At 37.6% G+C, this 20183-nt stretch overlaps 1 protein-coding gene across 2 annotated transcripts; it reads left to right on the top strand.

The window, feature by feature from the left end:
• The first annotated feature begins 28 nt into the window (after nucleotides 1–28).
• TWF1 (twinfilin actin binding protein 1) lies at nucleotides 29–19557 on the top strand. 2 transcript variants are annotated; one of them, XM_014871130.2, is made up of 9 exons: nucleotides 29–102; nucleotides 3303–3380; nucleotides 5915–6093; nucleotides 7290–7385; nucleotides 8582–8686; nucleotides 13136–13261; nucleotides 13459–13609; nucleotides 14653–14774; nucleotides 16316–19557. In XM_014871130.2, exons 1-9 carry the CDS (start codon nucleotides 78–80, stop codon nucleotides 16484–16486), a joined length of 1053 nt encoding a protein of 350 aa, XP_014726616.1. In that variant the 5' UTR covers nucleotides 29–77; the 3' UTR covers nucleotides 16487–19557. The 2 variants fall into 2 exon arrangements, with proteins under 2 accessions (XP_014726616.1, XP_088021689.1); XM_088165563.1 differs by having other exon boundaries at nucleotides 8582–8690; nucleotides 13140–13261.
• Nucleotides 19558–20183: the final 626 nt, after the last annotated feature.

Below are 20183 nucleotides of genomic sequence, written 5' to 3'. Positions count from 1 at the left end.
CGCGGCGGGGCCGGGCCGTGCCGGGCGGGCGGGGAGGCGGCGGCGGCGGTGGCGGCGGTGCCCGGGCGCGGTGCGACATGTCCCACCAGACCGGCATCCAAGGTACTCGCGGGGCTCCTCCGCACGTCCGCTCCGCGGTGCCCACTGTTCCTCATGATAGCCGGCCCCGTCTCCGCTGTGGCCGTGCCAGCCGGGCGGGAGGCAGGCGGAGCGCCTTTCCCCGCGGGTCGGGGCGCGGCGCGGAGGCAGACGGCCGCGACGGACGCTTAGCGGGCCGTTCCCGGCCGGATTTCTTCCACTACTGCGCTCTTTGTTTGTTGCCGGAGGAGCCCGTCCTTTGCACCGCGGGCTGGCGAGGGAGCGAGCGAGTGGGGCAACTGCTTCTGGTTTCGTCCCCGGCGACCACGGCTCCTCAGGGTCGAGCCCATAGGTCCGTTCCCAGTCAGGCGAAGCCTGCAGGGTTTATCGGCCCAGCGAACCGCGCCTGTCCGCTCCGGAGAGGCAGGGAGTCTGCCCGGGGAAAGTGTTCACTGCAGAGCCCCATGAATGGCGGGCTGGGCCCGCCTGGGCTCAGGTAGCTCCCCCAGTGCAGGTTTTCCAGCGGCGGCGGAGTGAGCGTCGAGCCGGGGACTGTCGCCTGCTCGGGGTCGCCGTAGCGAGTTCGGGATGGGTTGGAGAGCACGAGAAATGCCGGGGGTCGCTGCCGGTCCCCTGCAGAGAGAGCCGTGGGGAGCAGCAGGAGCCCTGGCGTTGGAGAGTCACTATAAAGCCCATCGCTGGAGGCCACGATGGGGAAAAGTATGTGGGAACCTTTTTTCCCCCTGTTTCCAGGCCTTGGAGAGTGCGAGGAGCAATTAGAAGGAGACAGCACATTGTTTCGCAGTAGTAGCGAGTTCTCCTGAATCACAGAATGCTAAGCAGGGATTATATTGCAGGATTATGGAGGAGTCGGGTTTTACTGTCTGGATTTCCGCAATCTGCGTGTTCGGTGACTAGTACCATGTACTTTGCCTGCGCTCAGATATTTATTGTTGAAGGTGACTTTTGTCCCAGCCACGGCAGCCCTTAGCTGCTCTTCTATGCCCTTTTTTGTCCATTGGCTGCGTGTGGTTTGCGTCCTTTTTCCTCTCTTCTTTTCCTTCTTTTGCATGCCAGTCTTTGATCTTTATTGCAGCTTCTTGTTTTAAGTTCTTCAACTATTCTCAGGCTAGAGGTGCACCTGGAATAGTTTGAGTTTTTTTTCCAGTCTGGGGAAACCTGTTAGTTAATAACTCATAATCCCTTGTTCTCCTGGCGATGCTGGCAGGGAGGAGCAGAAGAAAACTCTGTTGCTTATTGTAAGCAAAAGAGTGGCTAAGCCTCTTCTGCTCTGCTTCGTGTCTGAGAATCATTCGTCCTCTGAGGAGAGCTGCAGGGAACTCGGCAGCTTTCCTTCGGGAACCTGCCCTCAGCAGGCACTAATCAGGAATCCTGTTTGCAGCAAAGCATCAGTCTCTGCAATTTGGAAGAGGAATAGCTCTGCTTGTGCCATTGCTGGCTTTAGCTACAACAAACAGGCTACTGTCACTCATAAACAATTACAAGATTTGGCAGCATGTGCTGCTTTTTTCTGGAAAGAGAAATGAAGTCATGGGCACACTGCTATGTATCAGGCAGTTGCTAAAAGGACTGGACGTTTTAAACAGGCCAGTGCAGATAAATACTGTAGGAAGTCACAGAATGCAGTAACTGGGAGGAAATACAATTGAATGGGTCTACAGTCTTCTAAATAATTTTAAAATAATATTCTCTGCAAAAGTATTTGTGAAATAAGCCCAATTTTTGATTCTGTGGCCCACTGCTATGCAGAAAGTTTAAACAGAAAATAATATCACTGTTATGGATTAAAAAATCTTAATGATGAAAAAAACCCATAGATACTTGATAGTGAGCTTTTTTCACAAGTGTCTCAAAATGTTTTTTCAGGAAACTGTCACAGTTCTGGAATTTGTGTACAGGCTGCTATATTCCAGTTTTGTTTTGGTTTGTAGTTTTGAAATGAAAGAATAAGGAACAAAAGGATAATAGGCAAAAAGAGGATAAAGAATATTCTGGGGGAGCAAAAAGTCTAGAAAATGGCACAATGTTTGGTTGCTCAATGGAATGGTGAAGACCAACAGAGATGATCAGAAAAGCTGGCAGCAAATTACTGTGAGGGTCTGCACTGGTTAGTGGGAAGATGACAGCTGGGATGAAACTGAGATTGAACTGGTAACCCACTGCAGTTCAGTTTGTTTAATATATTCTTTTAACATGCCATTTTGGACTCTCAGGATGGGCCTGGATGAACATAAATGTAAAATGTTTTAGGTAAGGGCAATAATGTTGCGGGATACCATCTGTCCACTTGGCCTCAACCTGACTATAAATAATCCATTTTATTTGTTTCCTGGTTTGATGTTTGTTTTGCTGGTGCTATGCTCTATCCTATGGGATTACTTAAAGGACCAGCTTGCAATAAATGTTTTTCAGTAAGTCCTTACAACCCTCTGTCTCTGGTATAATTAAACTGATTTGCACTCAGATTATTTAGCAGAGCAGTTGAGATAAGGATGGCCTTCATGCAAGTCAATTACAGCTCTTCAGTGTGCTTAGGGAAGCGAATCTATCATGTTGGTGGTACAGCATCAATGTGATTTACCAACATGTAAAAATATTTTAATTCCTTTGTAAATTCACTATAAAGCTATCCTGTTACAATAGGCTGGGGCTTGAACAATGTCATCAACCATAGAAGGAGATAAGGTAGTATGAAAGATGAACAATGAGTGGCAGCTTTCACTGGTACTCTGCAGAGAGGTGTTCTCAGGAAAGACCATCACTTTTACCAGACAAGCTCTAACATTTTCCTGGCAGGTGTAAAGTTTCTGTCTGAAAGTTTGTGCTAAGCCTGCAGACTTCGTGAAGCTGTTGTAATTTGAGATGTGTCATATTTTTATTGTGTTGCTGTGTTAACTCTGAAACATGAGATTGATGATATGATGTCACCTTTAATTTTCACGATGTTGAAAATCATTTGGTAGAATCATGCTAGAAAGCAGGGCTGCATTTTAATGTTGCCTTTTATCTTTGTGTGGCAAGCTGATGGTTGGAACAGTGTGCAGCATAGCAGCAGCATCACTCCTGGGTTAGTTTTTCTTTCCAACTTTGTAGCAAAGGGCCATTTGTACATTTTTCCAGTGTTGTTCTTACCCTCATGAATATTCTTTGTCCGTGGGAAGTGAAATGTGTTAATTTGATTATTTTTATTTTTTCTTTTTCAGCTAGTGGAAGTCTTAAAGACATCTTTGTTGGAGCCAGAAATGGACAATACAGGCTTTTAAAAATAGTCATTGAGAATGGTTAGTTGAATTTTATGATTTTTTTTGTTTCTTTTAGATATTTTCTTAGTTATTTTAATGACTTTCATTTACAATTGTTTAAAAACCAGAAGTCTGCCAAGCTTAATGTTACTAAGGTTTTTCATATATAGAATATGTAGAATTCTACTACAATACTACTGTATTTTTGCATCTGAATTTTTCTCCCAAATGTAATTTCATATTTTACTAAGAACTGCTGTGTATTTGATATGGATAGTATAAATAAGCTTATTCTTATCTCTTACTAAGGAAAGAGTAGAGGAAATGAAAATTTCCATACCTGCGTAGCATTTGTACACTCTGGTTCCTTTCACTAGGCAGAGAGGTAGTTTAACACAACAACCAGTCAGCTTAGATGTATAACTATAAATTTTACCTTTTTAACCAGGATATATCAGTATAAAAGTGCTGTACATAGAAAGTCTTGGGAAAACAAATATTTAAATAATAATCTGGCTACATAGAAAATATCTTGATAAATCTGTAACTTTATTTAAATTTTCAGAGTTAAAACTGTTTCTTACATTTCAACATATATGTATAAATAGGAAATCACATAATTTCAATCAGAACTTGAGTCTGATTTTTGAACTTCTTGGCAAGGGATATAGGCTGCAAACATTGAAAGAGATATAGGCTGGAAAGAGAGAAAGGAGTAGAATTAGAAACATCTCCAAAACTCAAGCAATAGCAATGTTGGTTGGTTGGTTGGTTCTATAAGATTTCCTGGTTTAGTCCATCTTTTCAAGTATGTCAGTTGTCCACTTTGAAGTTGTTTGTTCTAGACTTCATTCATTTACAGTACACTAAAAATCTGTTAGCTAGAAAAAGTTACATGTACATACATACACACACACTCTTTTATTGTTAGGTAAATAACCTACTGTTACCTTCTTTGTGTTTGCTTTTCTTGGGAAGTCGTCTGATATTTTAATATAGCTTTCTTTAAGGCAGTGGGAATAGTAAGATTACGGGCAGGACTTTGTGATGGTCTCAGTAGCACAAGGTAAATGCTAACAAACCATTGTTTTGGGGTTTTTGTCCCATTAAGCAAGGCAAAACAATAGGCTTTTGTGTATATGCTACTTTATAATATGAAGTGAAGCCTAGAAATAAGATATAAACGGAATACTTTCTCTGTTTTTTCATTTCCTGTTTTTTCATTTTTGTGTGTATGTGTACATGTGTATACACATATATAGATATGAACATATAGATGTGGGTATATGCATTTCATCTCTATAAGAAGCAGAATCCAGTCTTTGATAGATTTTCTGGATTTCAAAAAGAAACCTGTAAAACTTCCAGTGTACTGGAAGAAGGGCAGTTGCCTCATCTATCTTCAGGAGCTTTAAGTAACAGATAATAGTCAACAGATAATAGTCAAATCCTGTTTTGCTAATCTGATTTAATAAGAGAAGAGATTTGCTGCTGGGCAGCAAAGTTCGTCTGGCTGTATCTTAAATCCAAGTGGGTATAAATCCACCTAGAGTTCAGAATTGGCAAGTACATTCTGAATACTCTTGGTTTAGGTGTACAACTTCAGGTACTTTGTGTCTAATTCAAAGAAGCGCCAAACACCCTTGCCGTGAGCTGTTCGTTTTCTGTGAGTTACTGTGGTGGAAAGCTTTCCTTGATGTTTTGCTCTAGAGGCATTTCTGTGCTGTTGGATTTCTGTCTGAAGTTTTATAAGTTAAGCTCTAGACTATCAAATGGTGATTTGTATACTAGCTACTATGTCGGTCTTCAAATAGTTGCAAGACCCCATTTAAACAAAGTATTTCTATTCCACTTGTGCAGGCTAGTATTTCTTGGGAAGCTGATAAATGTTTTGTAAGACAGTATACTAATACTTTCCTTTGGATGTATAAGCTGTTGCTACAGCTGTTCACATAATTAAATACCATTGAAGTATTCTATACAGACTTAAGCCAATTATACATAATAAATAACTTCAGTCATTTAAAGAGACCATAGCTATGAAGCTATATTAGAAAGAGGTTTATCTACTTACATAGTCAAGTCAGTGATTAGTGCAAGCATATTCGTTCCAAACTCTTTTCACTGTATAACTGGGTTGTTGACTCCTTACAGTGAGTGCAAACATTAATATGTTATACCAAGAGCATCAGTAATTATAATTCCAAAATAAAAATATTTATGCCTAAGTATTCCAAATTAAAAAATAAACTGTTAGAAAACAGTTCTTATTTCCCTTCCATGTATGTTCTCCTAAAAACTGACATCAATACTATCACTTCAGATCAAAGAACTTGATGACAACCAGCCCATTATTTCTAAACTATCAGTACTTTTGTAAAAGTAAGTTAGGATTTGAACATAGCTTTTGTAGGAATTCACCCACTTTTACACTTACTGTTCTTGTCTTCCATTCTTTTGGGCATAATTATGAACAATTACGTGTCCAGTTAACTTTTTATTGTAATTATTAATTTTGACAGAAAGTATTAACTGTATTGTTGCTAACCTCTAGCTTTGCTTATTGGTTTTAGAGCAGCTTGTTGTGGGATCCTCTAGATGGCCAGTTGGATCATGGGAAAAAGATTATGATTCCTTTGTCCTTCCTCTTCTTGAAGACAAGCAACCATGTTATATACTCTACAGATTAGATTCTCAGAATGCTCAAGGATATGAATGGATCTTCATTGCATGGTCACCTGATCACTCTCCTGTAAGTCACAGTCATCAGAGGCTTCATGTTAATGATTTTTCAACAGTAACATTTGATCTGAGTCCGAGATATGAAGGAAGAGGATTTGAGGAATGAAGCATTCTTCAGCCTCCCCCTACATTCCCAGAAGAAAACTAGGAAAATGTTTTTTTAAGATGATTAAAGAGCATATCAGTAGGTCTAGATGGAGTACAGCTGATCCAATGTATTTTTAGCCCAACTGGCGGACAAAATACAGGGTTTTTTTGTCCTGTTTGTCTGTCTTACTGTCAGTACTTGGGAAAAATTTATGGAAGATATAGGACAGAACTCTTAATGGATGCTCATATAGAGGAGGATTATAGTGTGAGCTCAAGCTGTTTATTCTGTTTAGCTTGCTGGCTTCCCACCTGGCACTTGTGGATATGTGGTGTGCCACAGAATACACTGCTTCTTAGTGATTTGAGAGCATGGGAGAGGACTAAGGTTAGAATTAAGGATTTCTAGGAGAAACTAGGATACAGGTTCTGGGAATGTGAGATAAGGGAAGGCAGAAAGCAAAGCTGTTCCCATATTCCTACTGCTTTCACTAGCAGTTAGGAAATAATAAGACACCAAAAGTTGATGTGTGTAGAGATGATTATGTGGAAAAGGTGTAGTATTGTGGAGGGGATAACATGATGGTGAAATCAAGTGGGAAGGTGGGGCTGCTGAGAGAGGAGTAAGTGACTATGTTAGACACAAGTTAATAGGGAGCAAACATAATTTTTCCACTCTGTAGTTGAACCATAACTATTTGGAGTCACTATCAAATCAAAAGTAATAATGAGGTATTTCTAGTCTGCTCTTTTGCTGTCTGTTGTATCCATTAATACACAGACCAGGTGACAAAAAAACAGTTGCGGTTTTTTCCCATTTAAAATTACTAAAGATTATGCTGATTTTTTTTCCTGTTTAAAAAAACCCTCATACTCCAACTAAGGCTGCAATTCTGTTTTGAAGTTACTTTGATAATAATATATAGTATAATGATGATGTGAGTTTAATAGTATGAGTAAGTATAATGATTCAGAGCTCTACAAGTTTATAGTGCAGCTTCAACACTTAAAATACTTGTCCAAGAAAGATGTTTGTTAATGGACTTGGTACACCAACATGCTAGATTCTCTGTGTACAACAAAATTTTTTTAAATAACCAAACCAAAATTATATGCTAGGTTCGTCAAAAAATGTTGTATGCAGCAACCCGAGCAACGCTTAAGAAAGAATTTGGAGGTGGCCATATTAAGGATGAAGTATTTGGAACGGTACAGGTATGTTTTTCTTTTCAAAGTCAGGACACTGACTTTAAATACTGAATATAGTAGCTGATGTTATTGGTATTTGTGTGGGTTGTTTATGGTCTTTTTGGCTTAAGGAAAAAAAATAGTTAAAAGCTATGTATATAAAGAGTTAAAGTGTATTTAAACTCATTTGAACAAGTTAAGAGGTAGAGTTAACATCGTCAGGCTTAGAAGTCCTTGCTTCAAATGGTTATGAAAACTAAATAACATAAGAATAATAGGCATATCTCTTAATCTCGCTGCATAAGCATGAGTCCTCTAATGGAATGGAAGGTGTTTGGGGAAGAATGGAGGATATTGTAGTGGGGAAAAAAAAGCTGTGGAAGAGAAATGGGTTGTTGTGGTGGACATGAGACTAATAATTCTGTTGCTCACTGAGTAAATAATTAATTATATTTTTCATTAACCTGTCATGAAGGCTGCATTATCCTAACCAACATGTAAATCAACTTCTCTGGAGAGGCTGTATTCTAGGGAAGTAAATAACTGACTTGGTAAGAGAAGGTGGAGGTCCTGTCATTTTTTTCTTGTCTGTCCGATCAACCAGTCTCTCACTGCCACTTGCACCAAACCATTAGCAGTCTATGTAATATGTGGAATTTGTGTCTAGCCCTACAAGTCTGAACTTCCGTGTCAGTTTTGAGGAAGGAGCATTACGTCTGTCTTACTGTTTTTTCAGAATGGCATGGAGCACAGGGAAGATGACATTGCTATAACTCACTTTTTCTAGGCTCATTATGTTACAACTTTTATATCTCTAAAATGCTGGTTTGAGTGTCTTTATAAACTTCTTAATCGTTGCTGGCCTTTAATGTTCATCTGTGTGAATATCACAGCTTCTTCAAGGTGTTCAAGTTGCTGATGTCACTCAGGATCTTGATCATCAGCATCCAGTGGGTAACTTTGTCTTTATTTTGTTAAACCTAAGGATGGTCTGGTTGCAACCAGCTGTGTTATTTTCTGGTGGAACCCTATTATGGTCCCATCTGCTAATTCATGTGTATTAACTGGGATACCTCTGGGCTTCTGAAACAAGACGTAATGGAATATTGGAATATTCAAATAAAATGACCATAACTGTATGTTTTTGCAATGCTCCATAGAAAATTGATGAAGAAAAGTTCTATTCTAAAAGATCCTGATAAATATTGATATTGTGCTTTCAGGATGATGTTTCACTGAATGGATATCAAAAATATTTGATATCACAATCCTCCCCTGCACCTTTGACTGCAGCAGAAGAGGAACTTCGACAAATTAAGATTAACGAGGTACCTAAAACGTCTTCAAGCATGTGTGGGAAATGGTGCAGAGTTCCAAATGTATTGTTGGGAAATATCTTTCTAGAGTAAAAAAAGGCAGAACAGAAAATGGGACGTTTCAGAAAGTGTGAGTGGATGATCATATAAATGTACTTCACAATGGGTTGAAACTGCAGGATGATGATGGCTGAAGTGGAATGAGTGATCTCATTGCGTTTGAAAGGCCTAGTGTCCAAATCAGAGGCCTGGCAACTGCAGAGCTTAATTGTTGCAACTTCAGCTTTTGGTATCACGGGATGTCCTTTGTGAAGGGTGACCAGGCACTGGCAATGGTTGCCCAGGGAGGTTACAAGGTCTTCATCCTGCAGATATTCAAAAGCTGTTTGTACAGAACTGGGAAGCTGGCTCTAGGTGGCCCTGATTGAATAGTGTCATTGGACAAGGTGACCTACGGAGATGTCTTCCAACCTCAGTCATTGTCCACTTGTGATTGCCCCCATGCATTTCCCATGGTGGCAGAAATTGTAGAGAAAACACAGAATAGCAATTATTGCAGTGAGTGATTGCCAGGAGTATTTCAGCAGCCTTATTCTTAGAGGAAAGGTACATAGTTTCCAGTACCAGTGCACTTCTCTTTAAGCCTGAGAGGAGGGGAAGAGGATTCCAGTAGAAATGAAACAGAAATCCAAACCAAATAGCTGACACTTTAAGATACTGATTTGCTTATGTTACAAACACTTTTTAGAAAAATCTCTATCAAATGTCTTTAACTAAAAATAATTGATAATTGCCAGCTAGCTAGTGACTGAAAAGTTTCAGAGGATTCTTTTCATCACATTTTTCCTTCATTTGAACACTGTTTGTGTCAGACGTATATTAAAATAGGTCATGTGCTGAACTTATTTGTTCTTTAGACTTGTATGTTAGAGCTGTGGTACATGTGTTTGAAATGTGATTTATTTCTGCAGCTGGATACCAGCAGCCATTGTGTTAAATACACCTGTGTATCTTCTCTGATGTTTTCACTCTACTGTGCTTTTGCCGCATCTTTGTTGGTTATTGACTTTTTTTCTCCCAGTGGTGTCTTTTGTTCATTTTCATGTCTGATTTTAACAATTCAATGCAGAAATACATTCACCATCATTAAATACTGCATTTTACTTCATCAACTTTTTAAAAAACCAAACCATGATGATGAATGATGAGTAATGAATGTAAAACCTCTGTGGGATCGGTGATCACTTCTGGTATTAGTGTATGTACTACATACAATGTGTTTAGAAGCTGATTCATGCAGACTAAGTCTTTATGTGTTCTGAAATTTCAGCAGCAATACTTTTGCTTTTCAGGGACGCATACCTTGTATATTGCTGCCATTTTGGCTTTGTTTGAAACACCTCACAATACAATAACTTAACGTCAATTATCTCTTCATTGTTTCCACCATTACAAAGCCTGGAATAAGACTTAGCAAACTAAGAGCTTTCTGATTTTAATAAGTTTTCCATATGTATATTCTTTCATAATTACCCTAATAATATATACCCTGAGACCCTAGTCTGTTGTCAAGTCCTTGAGAGAACAGCAGAAATCCAGGAAAGATATAGGAGCAGGGCAAGAAGTCCATAATTACCTTAAATGCTCTTCTGTTGCCTTAACATTTGCAGGTAGGGATCTTCCTGCACAAAAGGTGACATCTTACTATGTAATTCTTCTTAATGGGTTTTTCATCCATTATCTAGTCTTGTCATTTCTATAAATCCACATAAAGGTTTTGTTGGCCACAGGTCCTGTGGCAGCACATTCCACAGCTTGACAAAATACTATGTGAAGAACCACTGACTGCTCTCTAGCATCTCTAATTTATTCTTATACCCTACAGATAGTTTGACAAAGGTAAAGAAGAGTCATTCAGTCAATCCTCAGTTTCCCTCTCTCCTTAGATAAAGACCTCTGTATTCCAGAATGCCAACCGTATCCTGGGCTGCATCAAAAGCAGTGTGGCCAGCAGTAAATAGAGGTGATCCTCTCCCTCTGCTCTGGTGAGATCCCACCTAGAACGCTGCATCCAGCTCTGGGGTACTCAGCACAGGACAGACATGGATCTGTTAGAGTGGGTCCAGAAGGGAGCCACAAAAATGATCATTGGGCTGGAACACATTACCCGCAAGAAAAGACTGAGAGCTGCAGTTGTTCAGCTTGTAGCAGAGAAGGCTTCAGGGAACTCTTAGTGGCCTTTCAGTGCTTAAAGGGGGCTTATAAAAATAAGGGCTCAGATTTTTTAGAAGGGCTTTTTGCAATAGAACAAGGTGGAATGGTTTTAAACTAAAACAGGGTAGGTTCAGATTAGATATGAGCAAGAATTTGTTTTATGGTAAGTGTGATGAGGTACTGGAAGAGGTTGCTGAGAGCAGTGGTAGATGCCCCATCCCTAGAAACGTTTAAGGTCAGGTTGGACGGGGCTGAGCTGCCTGATCTATTTGAAGATGTTGCTGCTTACTGCAGGAGGCTTGGACTAAATCACCTCTAGAGGACCCTTCCAACCCCAACTGTCCCACGATTCTCTATCCATGGACCTCTGTTGTATTCCTTATCAGTTATCTCTTCCAGGTTGACGAGTCCTAATCTGGGTAGTTCTTCCTCCTAAAGAAGGTACTCCATACTTCTGATCCTTTTGCTTTTCTCTGCAGTTTTTCCAGTTCTGCTATATAATTTATGAGATGGAGGGATGGGGAAGCCAGATCTGCATATGGTATTCAAGATGCAGGCATGTTACTGATATCTCCAGTGCGTAATAATATGTTCTGTTCTCTACTCTTTTTCCTAACAATTTATAACATTTCATTTGCGGGTGGGGAGTGTTTGGGGCTTTTTTGTTTTGCTTGGGTTTAGTTTCAGGTTTAGGCAGAATGATATGCAAGGTGTTCTCCTGAATGGTAGTAGCTAGCTCAACCCCATCACCATACAAGTAAAAAGAGGGTTTTTTCCTCCTGCGTACATTACATCTATTCACAGGAAATTTCATCTGCCATTTATCCAGCACTTAGCAGCCATTACTAACTGAATCTTAGCTGTGTAAATTTAAATATTCTTAAATTACTTAGGTGGTTCTGTTCATTTTCTTATATCTGGAGTTATGCTGTGTCACTCTCTTCCCTTGTCTATCTCCACACTTCACTGCTTGTTTTTAAGTTTGGAGTACTTATTTTCTACCTGTATTTTAATATGGTTTCTAGAGTATGGTATTTTATTATGGTTTATTATTTTTGTGATTCCTATTCTACATTTCAGTCTTAGCAGATATATATTTTGCAAAATATGTTTTCTATAACCTCGTTCATAAATTTATCAATCTTTGTGCAAAGTAAGCTCTCCACCTGCTTTGTTTTCCTCTTTCCTTGTTGCTGACAAGCTGTTCTATAGAATGTGAAGTATAAGTAAGTGTTGCCACAAGTGTTTGCTTTTAATTTTTTATCAGTTTGTTTCATATCTTATTAACATCTCTTAAATAAAGTGGCACATCTTCTACTAGATAGATCTAAGGCCCATACTTTCCATTTGGTACACTCTTGACTTTTGCAGTTTCATAACCAATGTTAAAGGTAATTGTGAAACTTTAAACGGAAGTGAATATATTAAAAAAACAGTACTTAAACAATAAACTAAGACCAAAGAAGACTGGAGGCCAGACTTATTTTAAAAGAAACTGAATAAATATGAAGATAAACATAAATTCTTGAACATCAGCTTTAAAATAACTGTTCTCTCAAATCATTTGATACTAATACAGCTAGATTATGAACAACTGTCTAGCTTGTCCTGGACTGTTTTTTTTTTTTACTTTGTGCTAGACCTTCTAAAAATGAGAAATTAGGATTTTGTTTGTTTGTTTTGTTTGCTTTGGTTTTGGTGTAGGCTTTTTGGGGGAGTATGTTGAAGCAGGAGGGAGAGTAGTAGCTTTACTTTTCCTTTGAAAAGATCAGTTTTGTCTCATAATTTCTCTCTTCCTTCAAAAATTTTGACTCCCTTGAAATCATGTCTTTGTTTTGATCTAAAATTTTTCAAGCTATAACAAAGTTTATAAAGAATATTTTCAGGTCAAAAGTATAACACAGCATGTGGAAATCAAGATTTTTCTTCCTGGTCTCTATACCAGATTTTAACTTGGAACTTTTTCACTGACACTTGAACCATTTTCCCTCTGATGATTTTGTTGCTCTGCTAAGCAGATCTGTTTCAGAGATAAGAAACTTCACAGGCTAGCAAACAAACATGACCTGTAAATTAAAAAATGCAAATCTTTTGTAAAAGGAAATTATTTTTTGGGGTAGTTTGTTTTTGGAATAGCTACCGCTAACTTTATGCGTAACCATATGGAATGTATTGTCAGTCATTGTATAAAACCAAATGAATGCCTGCAGAGGTTTCTTTTAACATCTCAGCTGACTTGTGTTCCAGGTACAGGCAGATGTTGGTGTGGATACCAAGCATCAAACACTGCAAGGAGTAGCATTCCCCATTGCTAAAGAAGCTATTCAGGCTCTGGAGAAACTGAAAAATAAGAAACTCAATTATGTACAACTGGCAAGTATAAGATATTTTAACTATTTTTTAATAATGAGTATAAAATAGATTACTTACATATTAAACAATGTGTGTTGATGTAGTATGCTGATAAATTACCATTTTGAATTAGATTAGTTCAAACTTGTTTCCATCCTGTCGTGTTCTCTGATTTGTTTTTTGTGCATTAACTATATTCATATTTGCTTTGTTTACAGCAAATTGATATGAAAAATGAAACTATTATTTTGGCCAACACGCTTGATACTGAACTTAAGGACTTGCCAAAAAGAGTTCCAAAGGATGCTGCGCGTTACCACTTTTTCCTGTATAAGCACACACATGAAGGAGACTATTTGGAATTCATAAGTATGAGAAAATTTCTCAGTATGAAACTTCACTGGCTTGTTTCAAATTCCTTAGGAATTTTGAGTCAGAGAGAAAGATGTGTCAGCATGATCATAAATTTCAGAGTCATTTGATTGTGAAACTGTGAACTTGTGAAGGAGAGCTCTTATGTTTGTGGAGTAGTAAGCTGTCCATTTTGATTATGAATACCCATAAATGTGAAAACATACAGATACTGGCCATTCTCTTATCCCCTGTTTGAAATGAAACACTTGCTTGTAAGAGCCAAAAATGAGGGATGCAGGGCTCCAGGCAGCTCTTTAAAATGCTGTTTATTATATCCAAATGACACAGCAATTCACGGGTCATGGGTGACAAGAGCCCAGCCCACAGCCTTTTCAGCCACGGTTCGTCTGAAGCCATCTCTAGTTCTGGTTAGAGCATCTTAAAACATGACAACCAATCAATGCCGTTACTATTACATAAAGCCTATCCTAACTACTAACATTACCATATTCATGTTACTATTTTCCAATCAGAAAAGGTTAGTATGTTTCAGTTTAAGCTAGAAGTTGTTTTTCAGTTTTCTTGCAGTGGAAAATTCTGACATCTTTTCTCTACTTGCAACACTGGCTTTCTTGTTTGCCTGTGAAAATCCTTTTGTTTGGTAAAAACATCTTTTGTTTGAGGTGGATTTATCCTTTGCTCTAAGTCATAAAAGCCCCTTCCAATTCACTTGCTCTTTGCCTTCTAGTTACCCAATAAGACTGGCTCAGCAATTCTTTCCTTCTATATCAAAACTTACTATTATTTCTACTCCTTCTTCAGCTTCTGCAGTCAAAGATCTTTCTGTTATACATACATATCTGTGAGACCTTCCTGTCAAATCCTTATCCTTCTCAACACTTGCTGAAGCAAAAAAACTCCAGAATGGCACCACATTTTTTGCTCTCATATCGCATAGTTAATTTCCATTGCCTCTCTGCTATAAATGGTTTTATGATACAGCTTTTGATGGAGTGTATTTATGGTCTGATTTGTGGTGTTGTTTTCTTTTCCTGCAGTTTTCATCTACTCTATGCCAGGGTATACCTGTAGCATACGAGAACGAATGCTCTACTCTAGTTGCAAAAGTCCTCTGTTAGAAATTGTAGAAACACAGTTGTGGATGCAGATAGTCAGGAAGGTAAGTACAGTGGGTGTGTGGGTATTTTCTCCATTTCTGTCTTCCCTTCTTAATGGAAAACTATAACTTTGTCACCACCTTGTCTAAACTATGACAGGTATTATGTAACTTAGTTTTTCCTGAATGGGAAATAATTGTTGATGGAGCTAGAGATACAAAGTTAAGTCATGGAAGTTTTCCTCTGTTTCATAATTTCTACACTTTTATCCTGGACAAATATATCCCTCTGCATCAAGGAAGAATTTGAGAGTACTTTGAAGGACTTTGTAGAATTAACATGATTTCTTACTCAAAGTTGTGTTGTGTTTTGGACCAAAATACATTGCTGTTGTTAAACACTAAATTCCTTTAAAGCCAAGGTTATGTAGGGATTTTCAAAATAATTTCAAGCTGGAGTTCTGAAAATTAAAACTGCTATCTTAGGAGTCCTTGATGGGGCAAACAAGCATTTGCAAGTAAGCTGATCTTTTCACACTGTATAGATTTTACTGCAATGCAAAACGTTGCTTCTCACCTCCCGAGCAGAGATCACAGAAGTGGTCCATTTGTGACCTACGGTTACTTTTTAAAATACTTTTATGGAAGCTTAGTTTCTGTGAAGATTGTTTCCTTTAAAAATAGCAGAGTTAATACTAACCATTTTTACTGAGATGACCTGAATTAACTAGATTTTTGCTATGTGTATTTGTATGTAATTATTTTTCTGAAATTGCCTTTCTACAAGAAGATTAAAGCACCATGTGACTCCTGAAAATTCCTACAGAGCGCAATTTCTGAGCATGTATTTGTAACAGCAAAACTGGGGCTGGCAAGTCTGTCAAGTGTTGTGGTTGGCAGGGCATGAAGTGCTGAATGCTCAGCAGAGCAAGGCCATAGCGTTTCTCTGAATTCTAAATTCCTGCAATTTAAAACAGTGGAGGTTGGCTTGAGAACACTGTTTTCTTATATTTTTTTTTGTTTCATATATCTAGATTTTGAAAACTAAAACACTCCCTTCCATTTTGTTCATTATTTTAGCTTTTCCTTGCTAAACACTTGAATACTTGCTGAGTGGCAGTAGCTAGCTAACAATATAAGCTTCTTTATACTTCTGCCCCTGTTTCTCAAGAGATAATAATATGTATGCACATTGCTTATACTGTTAAGTGTTTAAAGCATGTTATAGTGAACAATTTTGATTCTTAAAATGTGTAAATACTTCAAATGAGTAAATAAGCACTAGTTTCACATGGAATGTGTTCCTCTAGTTAGTATTAACAGGTACACTGTGCCAAAGCTTGGGGCAAAAAAAATTCCTTGGCATATGTATTGTTTAGTTGTGCTTACATTTCAGGAAAATACTTAAGTCACACTTAATACTGGTGGGAGTATAGGGGAGTTGCAGATAAACGATCCAAGATTTCTCAGGGCATTAGGCATAAGTTGGAGAACTTTTCATGCTTGACTTGGAACATTATTGCACATACGGTTTTAATATAGTATTGAGTTTCAGCAAAGTTTCTAAATCTTTTTGACTTTATGATGTTGTTTTCTTCTGCCAGATTGAAATAGACAATGGTGATGAGTTAACTGCTGACTTTCTTTATGAAGAAGTACATCCAAAACAACATGCTTACAAACAGAGTTTTGCTAAACCAAAAGGTCCTGCAGGGAAGAGGGGAATACGAAGACTGATCAGAGGTCCAGCAGAGACTGAAACACTTAGTGATTAGAAATTGTGTTTGTATTTGTTAAAATATTAGAGTAAGAAATGGAAATCTGGCTTTTGGTAATGAACTGAAATCATTCCATTCATAGATGCTAGGGATAAAAAAAAGCTCTTTTTACTCTTCTCTTTTCTGACCTCAACACTTTTTATATTATAACATGATTATATTTGTTGACCATGTTTTATGACATATAGAAGAGGTAATTATTTTAAAGCTAGAAGAGAAAAACTAAGCTAGTACCCCTTTATTTTGATTTAGAATCCATTATTTAATAGCTGTACATGTCATCATAAGACTATGTAAGACTATGAAGCCCATGTGTTCTGTGGGTAAGTCACAGCTATATTGTTATGTGTAGCCTATTAAACCTGTAATATTTTCCATGTGAGAAGAGATGAAGGACTACATAGCATTGTTCCAATTAAAACTTTATTTTTCCTTGTAGCACTTATGGGCAATAGTAGAATAGAAGGTTGTCTTTAGTTTTTGTTGCTTTGTTTGGTTTTGTTTTTTTTCCTTGAAATGGAAAAGATAAATTAAAATCAGTTATTGTTCAATTAATATAAGCATTCAGGAATAGGTGGACATTTTCCTAGGCAAAAACTTGGTCATCTCAAATTCATAAATAATTTCATGAATTACCTTTTAAAGAAATCTGACATAAAATACCATAGCTTTTCCAGACTTCTGTATCACTCGTAAGTGTTACATATTAGGTACTGAATGACCAAGTAAAAGATGACTAGAGTTAGTATACTCAATAGATTATAGAGCTGCTTTCAGAGCAATATGCCCAAAGTATCTAATAAATAATTAATTATCAGCGCACTTGGATCTAAAAATATTTAAGTGCTGTAAAAATTGAAGTAGTCTTGCTTTGTAACAGTGAATTATCCTTGGGTCCTACTGTGTTTGCAGTACCAACTGCAATTTTTACTTTCAAGTTATTCTGAAAATTACTTTTCCTAAATGTTTGAACTTCAATAGTAACTTAAATCTGTAATTTAAATCCAGCTAGGTCTTGAATAACTGCTGGAAGCAAGCCCCTAGTTAGGATTTCAGGGGTTTTTTCCTCCTTTCTTCCCTTCATCAAAATACTAAAATCAGCCAGAGTCTAAACTTGATTGAAGTGTAAGTAATGTGTTTAATAAGAAGAGGAAAAATAGATTATTTTAACAAGTGCATTAAGGGAGAATTAGATGTGGAAATCAAGTATTGGATGACCTTAAATATTTAAAACTGTGTGAGGAAGCAAATACTCATGAATAGATTATATTCCCAGTAAGGACTTGCTTTTTAGTGTCTTGTATGTGACCTTTGTGGTTTTTGAGTTTTGTTGGTTTTGGTTTTTTTTAAAGCTACATGGGAGTTGCCAGCTTTGGTTTGTTGGATATTATCGTAGCTGGTGGATATACTCATTATAAAGCTGAATCGTGTGTTTACCTGGTGGAAAATAGATTTTAACCTAGTTTTGTAGGGAATAATGTTTTGACACTAGTAGTTCCTGACAAAAAAAAATTATCTATTTTTTTTTTAGCTATACTAGCTTGCTATTGACTGAGATTGCACTATATGTGAAGGCTGCAATAGTTGGTTTTACTGTGGTTTTTTTATATGCAGAAATTTTGAACTTCAGCTTTTTTTCATTTAATTTTGCACACTACATCAGTCCAATTCAATAGGTCTTGATCCTCAGCTAATCTGCTCGCCATTAGCTCTTGTGTTCTTGCCTCTTGCCTTCTCCCTTTTGGGTAAGGAGCTGGTCTTTGAAGTGTTTCCTATGTGTACTATGGGTCAGGCAAGTGTCATTGCATTTTAAATATGGTTACTGTGTGTACAGCTCATTGTACACTGTAATTAAATGTATTTTTAGATTAACTCAGAATATTTGCAACACACCTAAATAACTTTGGAGTTTTTTGTTTTGGTTTGGTTTTAAGGGGTGTAGTGTTTAAAAATTACTGCTAGAGGGTTGTTTGAGTTTAGTATTCCTGCCCTTGTGCCATAGCAAGGGTGCACATACATCATAACGCTTTCTTGAGCCTGTAAGGAAGTTTAGCTTTTTAAGACTAAATGTTTTAAATAATGAAGTTTGACCTGATAGGGTCGTGTGCATGTTGTTGGGGGGGTTTGTTGGATGTTTGTTTGGGGTATTTTTACCTGTTAATTTTGTTGGTTTGTTTTGGGGTTTTTTTGGTGGTTTTTTTTTTGTTTGTTTGTTTTTGGTTTGGTTTTGTTGGGTTTTTTTGTTGGTTTTTTTTTTGGGTTTGTTTGGTATTTTTTGTAATCTTGCTTTAGGTAGATGAGGGTAGAAGATGGAAAACTTAATCTGGAGAATGATGAGAGTGGGTTAAGTGATTATGCAAGAGCATTTATGATGAGCTGCTTTAGAGTTCAGTCCAAACCAGCATTGTAGACTACCTTACATGAAAATATTCTATGTGATGTACACTCCCGACCCAGCCAGGAGTTTCTCATGTCCTGAGCATGTCACTCCCTCATCTTTCCTCAAAAAGAGAATTGTATGAAGTCTTGCATTGCTGGCTGCTTCTCCAGGCCTCTTGTAGCTATTCTCCTAACAGCAATAGAAGTATCTGTTCTTTTTGTACAATCTATCACGTTTACATCTACATAGTTGCCTCCACTTCTGTTCATGAATGTTCACAACCAGCGCAAAATGTGGGAATTAATCAAAGTTGCTTCTTTAACTGACTCTGGTCATTAAATAATTAAAAGTGTCCATTCAAATTGTTGTTGGCCTTCATAAAGCCCAAAAGCAATGCAGCTGATTGCAGTTAACTCACAAGCTATTAAATAGTTAATTAACAGGGCGGGTAATTATTAAATGTTTATGTTTCAAGTTAAGGAGATCTTGATCTTTTAAAACACTCCTATCAAAGGCTAAACTAATCAAGATAAAAATTGCCCTGTTGCTCAGATAGACACTGTAAAGAAAAAATATTGTTTATCAGTGTGTTTATGTATTCACTGAAAGCCACCTTCAGATGCTAAAATTAACTAAGTTTACCGTATCTATTTTGTAATTTACTTTATAAATAAAGATTGATGCTTCAGCTTGGTGTTGTCTCAATCATTTAATAGTCTTTTTAATGAAGATCTATATTCTAACATCAGAATGTGTAATAGGTAGTTCCCATGGGACTAGAAAGTGACGGCAGTGTGTAAGAAGGGAGGTGAGCAGAAACAGAATTCCAGGCTTCTGCTATTAGAGAAAAATCACTATGTTAGAAACAGCTTCTTTCCCACTGCTTTATGGGAGCAGCACTGAGGGCTCCATAGCAGAATCCAATCTCTTGATGTTTTTGTGATTTCAGTAATAAGCCCCTTCAAAAACTTCTATCCTTTTAAAATGCTGAAGTAGTTGACTGGTGATTTAACAGTTCTATCTTTTTTTACTTGCTCAGCATGAACTGCTATAATGAAACTACTTGTTATGTTGTTCCATTAACAGTTTTTTTGTCTAAACTGAAAATAATTTGCTAGAAGACTTCCTGTTGCCCTGAAAGTTCAAGATGAAAAGAACATTTACTGGTTTGGCTTTTCTCTTAACTGTCCTGCCAACACATCCCCATGGGAAAATATTTGTGATGCAGCAATTTTATAATCGAAAGAAGAAAATCTGAAGATGTGAACTAGGACTGCAGGGAATAATTTTAATGCCAAATGCTATCTATAATCA

The sequence above is a fragment of the Sturnus vulgaris genome, chromosome 5 (genome assembly GCF_052056855.1).
Source record: "Sturnus vulgaris isolate bStuVul1 chromosome 5, bStuVul1.hap1, whole genome shotgun sequence".
NCBI classification, from domain to species: Eukaryota; Metazoa; Chordata; class Aves; order Passeriformes; family Sturnidae; genus Sturnus; species Sturnus vulgaris.
This window is presented reverse-complemented; position numbering and strand designations above follow the sequence as displayed.

Bases quoted from the DNA above. Each gene is read 5' to 3' on its own strand.
- TWF1 (XM_014871130.2), top strand. From the start codon at position 78: ATGTCCCACCAGACCGGCATCCAAG. The intron at 8,687-13,135 runs GTACCTAAAACG...CTTGTGTTCCAG, and splicing joins GACAAATTAAGATTAACGAG to GTACAGGCAGATGTTGGTGT. The intron at 14,775-16,315 runs GTAAGTACAGTG...TTCTTCTGCCAG, and splicing joins GGATGCAGATAGTCAGGAAG to ATTGAAATAGACAATGGTGA.